This window comes from Podarcis liolepis, assembly GCF_965112155.1.
Source record: "Podarcis liolepis genome assembly, chromosome: 14".
In the NCBI taxonomy this organism is placed as follows: Eukaryota; Metazoa; Chordata; class Lepidosauria; order Squamata; family Lacertidae; genus Podarcis; species Podarcis liolepis.
In genome coordinates this window covers 19,067,753-19,078,293 of record NC_139569.1, presented here as the reverse complement: position 1 = coordinate 19,078,293, position 10,541 = coordinate 19,067,753, and the positions used below count along the sequence as shown (strand labels likewise).

The 10,541-nt window shown below is 44.0% G+C and overlaps 1 protein-coding gene across 4 annotated transcripts in view; it reads left to right on the top strand.

Moving 5' to 3' along the window:
- The first annotated feature begins 2,080 nt into the window (after positions 1-2,080).
- Positions 2,081-10,541, top strand: part of CLUAP1 (clusterin associated protein 1) — a 56,491-nt gene continuing 48,030 nt past the window's right edge. Inside the window, exons 1-3 of one of the 4 annotated variants that reach the window (XM_083473805.1) lie at positions 2,081-2,297; positions 6,354-6,465; positions 7,556-7,640. In XM_083473805.1, the coding sequence (XP_083329931.1) occupies positions 2,276-2,297; positions 6,354-6,465; positions 7,556-7,640 (219 nt within the window). In that variant the 5' untranslated portion in view covers positions 2,081-2,275. Of the gene's footprint in view, positions 2,298-2,360; positions 2,458-6,353; positions 6,466-7,555; positions 7,641-10,541 lie in introns of those variants that run through there. The other 3 variants (XM_083473803.1, XR_014518841.1, XM_083473804.1) reach the window with 3 other exon arrangements.

Below are 10,541 nucleotides of genomic sequence, written 5' to 3'. Positions count from 1 at the left end.
TTTAAAATAAGTAGGTAGACTCCCTTGCTGCCGCTACACACACACCCCGACTTCCATCCTTTAAAATATCCCAGCTGAGCATACTGTATGTGGAGGAATTGTGTACATCAGAGCTTCCCAAACTTTTCATGTTGGTGACACACTTCTTAGACATGCATCATTTCATGACACGGTAATTCAGTTTTACTAGCCAACCAGAGATTAAACTAACCCCTTTCCAGCCCCAGGAGGAGTGCGGGAAGCGTTCACACGACACACCTACACACTGCAGCCGACACACTAATGTGTTGTGGCACACAGTTTGGAAATAAATCATTGAAGAAATTCGGAAAGTATCCTGTCATCTTTCAGATTAGCAGCTTCCCTCCCTCACTCCAACAAAAGTATCTCAGAAGAGGTTAGTCAAAGGCATCTGTTATGAAACTGTGATGATGTGAGCTGTCACTTTCATTAGATTACTGAAGATAAGGAGGAATGGTGTGCAGAGAAGCAGGGGACAAGGAACATAATTTCCGGTGCTTAAGTACATAAATGCTTCTAATGCTGAAGCGAAAGGCTGGGCTGGATGAATCCCTAGCCGGAATTAAGATTGCTGGAAGAAATATCAACAACCTCAGATATGCAGATGACACAACCTTGATGGCAGAAAGTGAGGAGGAATTAAAGAACCTTTTATTGAGGGTGAAAGAGGAGAGCGCAAAATATGGTCTGAAGCTCAACATCAAAAAACGAAGATCATGGCCACTGGTCCCATCACCTCCTGGCAAATAGAAGGGGAAGAAATGGAGGAAGTGAGAGATTTTACTTTCTTGGACTCCATGATCACTGCAGATGGTGACAGCAGCCATGAAATTAAGAGACGCCTGCTTCTTGGGAGGAAAGCAATGACAAACCTAGACAGCATCTTAAAAAGTAGAGACATCACCTTGCCAACAAAGGTCCGTATAGTAAAAGCTATGGTTTTCCCAGTAGTGATGTATGGAAGTGAGAGCTGGACCATAAAGAAGGCTGATCGCCGAAGAATTGATGCTTTTGAATTATGGTGCTGGAGGAGACTATTGAGAGTCCCATGGACTGCAAAAGATCAAACCTATCCATTCTTAAGGAAATCAGCCCTGAGTGCTCACTGGAAGGACAGATCATGAAGCTGAGGCTCCAATACTTTGGCCACCTCTTGAGAAGAGAAGACTCCCTGGAAAAGACCCTGATGTTGGGAAAGATGGAGGGCACAAGGAGAAGGGGACAACAGAGGACGAGATGGTTGGATAGTGTCTTCGAAGCTACCAGCATGGGTTTGACCAAACTGCGGGAGGCAGTGGAAGACAGAAGTGCCTGGCGTGCTCTGGTCCATGGGGTCACGAAGAGTCGGACACGACTAAACGACTAAACAACAACAATACAGTAGTGCAAGCAGACACTTATTCCTTTGCAAAGATTACCATTAAGGCTACTCTGGCACAAAACGAATGTGATTCATTCTATGTTGCATGTAGGTGTCAACGCGTACCTTCATAGTGAATGTGTCAGCAGCTGGGGCTCAGAATAAGGCTCTCATGCATTCAAAGTAGTATCATACCACTTTATAGCTTTATAGCTGCTGTCAAACAATGCTGGGAATTGTAGTTTGTTATGGGTCCCCTCACGTGGCTACAATTCCCAGAGTTCTGTAGGAAGAGAGATTGACTGGTAAAGTTTTTATAAAATTTTTTGAAAGGCAGCCTAGGAATATTGCACATAAAGTAAATATTGCAAATCTGGTAGAGATTAAAATAAATAAATAAATAAATAAATGCCGATAAAACGTACGCCATGGCAATAGCCAGGATTTTATTAGGGGGACAGGCCTTTTGTTAGTGAGGGCAGAACCTCAGTTTGCTATGTATATTTATTGATTTAGGGTTGGGCAGCTCCCCCCCCGCCTACACCCATGACGTATGCAAATAAAAAACTCTGCTTGTATGGCTGTCTCCGACGACCAGCTAAGCCACGCCCCTCTCTTGTCACAGGGCCTCAGAAGCAGCTGTGATTCTAGGCTAGCCCCGCCCATTTCCGCGTCTGTGCCTGGCATTCGATTTATCGCTCGTTTCTTTCAAAGGCGTTTCTTCGTCTTCCTGCGCGGTTTGAGCCCGGCGGCGCGCCGTAGCCTTGTTGTCATAGTGACCAAAGCGCCGCGGCCTGGTCTCGAAAAGCTGCGCGGGGAAGCCTCGGCGAGTGTAGCGTTAGCCGAGTGAGTCAAAACAGCAGAGGATATTTCGCAGCGTTTCCTGGAGCCACCATGTCCTTTCGCGACCTCCGGAGTGAGTCGAGTTGCCTTTATTTCGTTTGGAGTCCCACCCGCCTCCCCGTCCTCTGTCTTCCCGATGTGCCTGAAGGAACGGCTGCCCGCTATATAGCTCCACAGAGATGCAGTGTCCAACATCCGATCTGTTCCCGGGCATCGCTGATCGTACCACCAATGTGGGAGTTAATTATTAATCATTGTTATGATTCCACCTTTCCTGAGGAGCTCAGGGCAGCCTACACGCCCCCATCCCGCGCTCTCGTTTCACCATTGCAACAACCCTGTGAGGAAGGCTAGTTAGGCTGAGAGACTCTTGACTCGCCAGGGTCACCCAGTGAGCTTCATAGGTAAAGGGGGATTTGAATCTGGGTTTCCTGACCGTAGTCCAGCACGCGTCTGCTCACATTGGCTCCCAAAGTTGATCAGGCCTGTTGTTGACCATGTCTGTAATCCTCTTAGGTAAAGGTAAAGGGACCCCCAGCATTAGGTCCAATCACGGACGACTCTGGGGTTGCGGCGCTCATCTCGCTTTATTGGCCGAGGGAGCCAGCGTTAGTCCGTAGACAGCTTCCGGGTCATGTGGCCAGCATGACTAAGCTGCTTCTGGCGAACCAGAGCAGCGCACGGAAACGCCGTTTACCTTCCCGCCGGAGCAGTACCTATTTATCTACTTGCACTTGACGTGCTTTCAAACTGCTAGGAGCTGGGACTGAACAACGGGAGCTCACCCCGTCGCGGGGATTCGAACCGCCGACCTTCTGATCGGCAAGCCCTAGGCTCTGTGGTTCAGACCACAGCGCCACCCACGTCCCTTGTAATCTTCTTAAATCTGCATAATTTTACACGTGATCCACCCCACTCCGAATTCAAAACTTATGTTTGTGTCTATAGAATGCATGCTAAAAATCGCATCTTGTGCAGAAGGCTTGCAGAAATGTGGCTCTTATGGGGTCTTAAGTTACATGGGATGCAAACATACCTCAGGTATTGTGGTAGTTCAGGAGGATCTGTATTAAATCCTATTGGGTCACACTTTTACCAGACCCTTCAAAACTCGCCTTTGCCATGAAGCCTATTGCTTAACCCAGTGGTTTTCAACCAATGTGCCGTGGCACCCTGGGTGCCTTGAAGGATGGTCAGGGGTGCCACCTTTGATGCCTTCTCACGTTTCTGCCACCCAAAGGCTTGCACAGCTGTTTGTTGCAGCAGCCCTGGCTACAAGTTCTGCAGGTGAATGATGCCTCTGGGGCTGGTCAGGGGGTGCTGGCTGCCAGGAACTGAGGCAGCCTCGGAGTCAGCAAGCCAGTGGGTGAGGGAGCCCAGCCAGCCAGTCTGGACAGAAAAGTGGGAGGCCCGGCAGGCACTGTGCTGGCTTTTCTTGTGCTTGCTGTGTACAATCCATGCCTGGGAGCTGAGTGCCCGGCACCAGAAAGGAGCCTTTCTGCCATGCAGGCCTGGCGGTGCCCTCTGCTGCCACTGCTGCCTCCCAAAGTAAGTGCTGGCCTCACATTTACCGGACTCCATTGGGGGCATCATTTTCCAAGGCACCTGTGGGGCAGTGTGAGGAGGCACCTCTCTTTGGGGTGGGGGGTGGCAGCTTAGAAACCAGGGGCGGCGGCAGCAGCTGCCCTGAGGACTCCCAAGATGAGGGGAAAGGAGAGGAGGCTGAGGGAACACTCCACAAGGGATGGTGTTTGAAAAAGAGTGAGAGGTTGCCAGCTCTGCAAGCAACAGGTGACATAACTGGGCTCCTGAGCCCCACAAGGGTGCCGCAGAAAGAATGTAATTGGTCAAGAGAGCCGTGGATTCAAAAAGGTTGGAATCCTCTGGCTTAATCAACCAATACTCATCCTCAAATCTGTGCAAGCCTTAAAACATGTAATTGCATCTTCTACCCATCCTTTCAAAACCTGGCCATAACTTACATTTAATGTTTCTGCCTGTCAGAGTTTAAATTGCAAAAGCTTTGTGTGCAGATCTCACATTGACACAATAACCTCTGCAAAATGCCATGTATATTGAGGGTGATGTGTAAATAACTGTTATTAATATATTAATAATGTGCATGGAACTTCCTACGTAATAAGAAGAGGATGGTGTCCTTGCCCCAAGGAGCTTACAAATTTAAGCACAACAGTTGCAAAATATGGAGGGAAGGAAGATTGACTGGAGCAGGGAAGTAAACAGGAGAAGCATATGGGTTTACTTATATCTTGCCCTTCCTCCTTGAAGGGTGGCTGTTTGCAACGTAAAATCCAATAAGGCCATAACCAAAAAGAATAGCTAAAATGATAGTTTTTAAATCCGCAGTATTTTAGTCTTGGTTTCAGGTGCAGAGATCAAAGGCAGGGATTAAGAACCTGTGGCTATTCAGTTGTTCTTGGACCCCAGCCTCCATCACTCCCATCTGGCATGGCTGATGGTCAGTGATGATGGCAGGTTTTAGTTTAGCAAAATATGGAGGACCCATAGGTCTCGCACTTCTGATTTGAGACTGCAAGGAAAGACTGCAGGTAAAAGGTAGGTTCTGAGGAGAGATTTTTAAGAAGAGAGGGAGGTGATATTTTGAAGATGGCAGGTGGGCAGGAAGGTATTGTTTGAGTTATATGGGGAAAAGTGGGGCCTATGAAACCCACAAACCTCAACTCTGGATTACCTCCAATGTCATGTCCTTTCCCCTTAGTCTTCTAAAAACAGTAGGTCACTGATAACCAGTGTGGTGCGTTGCAGATGTTTTGAACTACAACTCATCGACCAGCATTGTCAGTGGTGAGGGATTAAGGGAGCTGTAGTCCAGCACATCTGGACTCAGCATTGGCTATCCCTGCATTTGCTGAACAAGCTAGCACACAAAAAAATACAGGGTCTGGTCCCTTTGGTAGTTTGAGCTCTGAAGAGAGGCAATTCCAGGCATCAACATCATAGGTACACATAATTTATGGCTCATGTCTTAAAAAGCACATCAGAAATTGTGCTGTAGTTCTCTTTGGTGTTGTTTTTTAAAGTGATATCTATGCACAACTGAGAGGGACACGGGTGACGCTGTGGGTTAAACCACAGAGCCTAGGACTTGCCGATCAGAAGGTCGACGGTTTGAATGGGGTGAACTCCCATTGCTCGGTCCCTGCTCCTGCCAACCTAGCAGTTCAAAAGCACATCAAAGTGCAAGTAGATAGGTACCGCTCCGGAGGGAAGGAAAACGGCATTTCCATGTGCTGCTCTGGTTCGCCAGAAGCAGCTTCGTCATGCTGGCCACATGACCCGGCTCCCTCGGCCAATAAAGTGAGATGAGCGCCGCAACCCCAGAGTCGGCCACGACTGGACCTAATGGTCAGGGGTCCCTTTACCTTTTATGCACAACTGAATTCAGTTTGTTCTTCTCAGACTTGTGACTGACTTGTTAACCTCAGTTAGTTACTAATTTCCTGTCAAATTTCCCCAGTTGCCAAACAATAAACACTGTCCTTCTAGTTAATGAACTATGGAAAGCAACAGGATGACAGCCAATTCGTTTTCATTTGCTGGCACTTCCTGCTCTGAAATGTGGTGCACAGATTCAGCAGCACCCTTGAAAACTCCTGTCCTTTGCCATTATGCATGTCCAGTGCCCATAAACTCAACTGGAATTAACCCTGTTTCTGAAATTGCTGCCCTGGCTTTGCTCACACTGGTAGTTCTCATAGGAAAGCCATGAGAGAAGGTCAAGGAAGGGTTGACCATTACAGGGTACAACTATTTGAGAAGAATAGTTCGCACTAGAAGAGCTTTAGTGCAGACTTCACAGACACTGGATCAACATTTAAATGCAGCACAGAAGCCATTTTCTTTATCACAGTCTGCTGTTTTTCTCTTCTTAGAAAGAAAGTTTTGTTGTTGCTGCTACCCACCATAGGCCTAGTATTAGGTCATAATCCATTAGTTGATGACTAGTGAGTTAGAGAATATATGCATGATCTACAAGATACCTATCCCGTGTATAATTGGAAAAACTGTTTTGCCCTTGATATCGAGATGTAAGGACAGGAGATCACGATGCTGTATACATTAAAAAATTGCATATTTGTTTCTCAAGATTTTACTGAGATGATGAGGGCTCTAGGCTATCCCCGGCTCATCTCGATGGAGAACTTTCGCACTCCAAACTTCATGCTGGTTTCAGAGATACTCATTTGGCTGGTGAAAAGGTTGGTACTTTATCCTCATTCGAAAGCAAATATCAGATAAAATGTGATAAGCACCAGAGGAATACTTGGATCTTTGGAAAAGAGCAGGCTTATAGATGAACTTTAGATGCTGTTTTTTTCTACAAGATCTCAAGCCCACAAAAAATAGCATTGGTTCTGCTTCTAGAACATCTTTGAAGCTTTCTTTCATACTTGAGCAACTTAAACCCTTGGCTCTTCCTCAGTTCAAAGTCGTACATGTTACTGAGATTAAAATAGCCTCACACTGTTTTCTCAAATCAAACACAATGTAGGTTTATTGTTCTAGCCAAAGGCCATGACAAACCTGCAGCAACAGTACCAATAGAACAATACAGATCACTGTGAGACACTACAGGTGAGCTACAGGAAAAGGGTGGTATACAAATTTAATAAATAATAATAATAATATTATCAATAATCAATAATATGAGCCAAGATCTATGATGTAAGAGAGAGGTTACCAGAGACACTAACAAACTCATATGCAGCTTGATTTCAAATTAAGCCTCCAAATCACCACAACAATTTATAACGATTTCATCTAAATCCCTTTTCCTGATTTTTCTTTTTGCGGCTAGTACATAGAAGACCACTTCTGTGTTACAAAACTATTGTTGTCACTCAAAAGAAACATGACCATTTCTGCTAGGGTGTACATGCTTGCTTTTGTGAATGAAGGTTTCAGAATGTCTTCCACCTGAGGTTGACCACAAATACAAAGTTTGTCTTCATGTGGGACCTTATTGTAGTGGTCCTCCAAGACTGCAAAAAACTGGCTCTACAAATCCCTTCTTGCTGCTGGTTTTCTAGGGTCAAGCTAGGACTGTCTTGTTTTGGAGGGCATTTGTACTTCCCAGTGAGTGGTTGCACTGGCCTGGGATCTGTTTCTTGCTTCTTGGTGCATTGGGGCTCTTACTCTTGCCTTTTGTTGACTGCCTGTGTTGATTTTTATGTATTCAGTATGTGTGTTTTTCTTTTTAAAAGTTCTTTGTCAGTTTGAAACATTTTGCTAAAATAATATGTTCTAGCAGCATACCTTTTAATCTGTTAGAGCTGTTTCATTTTGCAGGTATGAGCCTCAGACTGATATTCCTTCAGATGTTGATACGGAGCAGGATCGGGTTTTTTTCATTAAAGCAGTTGCTCAATTTATGGTGAGTCTATTTATTTTACGCTTTACCATGAAGTGAGGGGGAGAGACCAGCAGGTCTCCTCTTGCCTTGCCGAGTCTTGCTAGCATTTTATTGATTGACACATCCTTTCCACTGTGACTTTAATTCCAAATGAAAACAATGTAAAATAAGGTTCATATAGGTTTAAAATAACTGCCCAGGAATATACTAAGGAGAATTGGTCTTGTGTTGCAAGTGGAGGCTAAATATAGATCCTGAGACTGAAAATATTAAAGACTTTCTTGACAGCGGATGATTCGGTCTTTATAAATATCCTTCTATTGGTGTAATGTGATGACTCACTCTTAACATAGAACTATGGCTTTGGCTCTGTAATAGATGGGTTTGTGAAGCATAGTCTGGTTGATAAGGTTGGACTTGTGGTACACATCATCGCCATTGGCATTGGGGAAATGTAGCTGTGGTCCTGGAAGAAGAAAAAATAAGTTACTAGGTACAATGTTGAAAAGCAGGGCAACTATTTCTTCATCAGCATCCAAAATGGCTGCCAAAAAATCAGGCAGTCACACCATAGTCATGTTTTGGTCCATCATCTTGATTCAGAATGGTGGCCAGTGGCACATTGTCAACCAAAACTGCTGCCACCCCCTTCTTTCATTCTTTCAACCCCCCTTATGTCTCTCCCCCCCCCCAACCTTATACTGTATACAATATTAAAGTCTCACATCGACTATAAATGATCTGAAAAAATGACTTTATGATCTGAAAAGAGAGACGATGTATGTACTTTTGTAACCTAAGAAAATCTTCAATAAATACAAACACCGCCCCCGCAAATGAAACTATTGCCCCACTACACGAACCCTCATGCCAAGTTTGAAATCAGCCAAAAATGAGGTGAAGGCACACTAAAGTAATATTTCGGACTGCCATCTTAATTCAGAATGGTGTTTGGCACCCTCATGCTGAGCTTGGTGATGATCTTTCAAGAGACATCCGAATGCATAGAGAACCATATTCTAAAATATATAGTAGTTGGTGATGGTGATAACTCAGGTAGACTGTGAAGAGCTCCTAAAGGATTTCTCCAACTAGGTGAATAGGCAGCAAAATGGCAAATGTGATTCAGTATAATTAAGTGTAAAGTTATGCACAAACCACCATAACTTCACATATATGGTGACATGTTCAGCCATCCTCTGAACTGATGATGACTAACCAGGAAAGAGATCTTGGGGCTCAACAATATTGTCAACTCTGTGAGTATCAACTGTGAAAAAGGGATTTTCCATACTGGGGATTACTAGTAAAGGGACAGAAAATTTAAAAATCCCAGTATTGTACTGAACCCACTTCCAGTCATTTCATCTCAAAAAAGGAAACTGTAGAGATACAGAGGTACAGAAAATGGCAGCAAAATGATCAGTTTAATGGAGCATTTTTCCTGCAAGGAAAGGTGTGAGGCATTTGGAGCTTTTTATGTTAGAAAAAGATGACTAAGGGCAACATGATAAAAAGTTGTCAAATTATCCACTTTCTCCATATCATGCATAGATAGAAATTTCTCTGTCTTTTGTAACACTAGAACTGGGTCATCCAATGAAATTGGTTACCGTAGGGTCAGGACAGATCACAAAAAGTACATCCATACATCTAGCATAATTAAATTAATGGAATGATCTGCTGCAAGATGGGGTGATGGCCTCTGTCTGAGGTAACATTAAGAGAAGGATGTGCCTGTCACTGGCCATTAGCTAAATGAAACATTCCAATTAAGAGGCAGTTGATGGGCAGCAGGACCAGCAGAGCTCTGTTGCCTTAGATGTCCTGTTTGTGCACTTCTTGAACATTTCTCCCCGGCTACTTTCTTGGGCTCCATGATCACAGCAGTCACGAAATTAAAAGACGTCTGCTTCTTGGGAGAAAGCAATGAGAAACCTAGACAGCATCTTAAAAAGCAGAGACATCACCAAGCAAGGTCAAGGCACTGATTTACTCCTATTGAAAATAAATTTCCTTGGAAGTGAGTCTTACACACTGCTTCTGCTGTCCATATTGGATAGTTTTATTTTCCTGTTGTTCTGTGGAGCACATCCAGTAGAAATTAAAACGAATAAGAGTGGGTACCAGAATAAGATGAAGGTTCTGAAATGTTGCTGGTGTAATTGAGTCAATCTTAAAGCGATAGACTAGAAAGAACTGTTGACCTTTGCAAATGTTTTGCTGGTAGCAGATGTGAATATCGCTCAAGTGTTTGATTTCTAAACTTATAGGACTGGCACTTTTATTGCTATTTTGAGAAGTACATTATTTTTCTCATTACTAACTTTGGTCTCTGTTTCCATAACAATTATTGATTTTTCCTCTTTGTTTTTTAAATGGATCTGTAGCACTTCAGTTTTTAACAATACCTTCAGATTGCTTTCCATCAGCCTCCCAGTGAAACTGACATTGTAGGTGCTACCAATATAGAAATTATTCTTTCAAAACTTTGCACTCAATGCTGTCATGAAGCAACACTTCACAATCTTCTGGCTGAAAGAAATAGAAGGAAAAACACTTTGCTTGTTGTTGTTTTTAAACAATTGCCCATGATACTTTTTCTTGCCAATGCATGCTGACCACTTCTTCCTTTTCTGGGCTGCTCAAAAATTGCTTAGGTCTTTTCAGTGTCTATAAAGAATTGCCATTTTTAGTCTAGCAATTACATTTTCTCTATTCTTGCTGAGGTTGTTTCATGTAATCCTCACATCAGGCAATCACTTGATCTTTCCTCTTCTTCGGTTTCAGCATTTCTAAAGTAGCCATTCCTTGTTGTACCTCCCTGCTGAAGCTTTTATCACTGTCTGGGCTAAACTTCACCTGGGCTGTTGAAACCTCCTCCTTGCAGGTCTCCCCTCCTGCTGTGCACTTTAGCTGCTT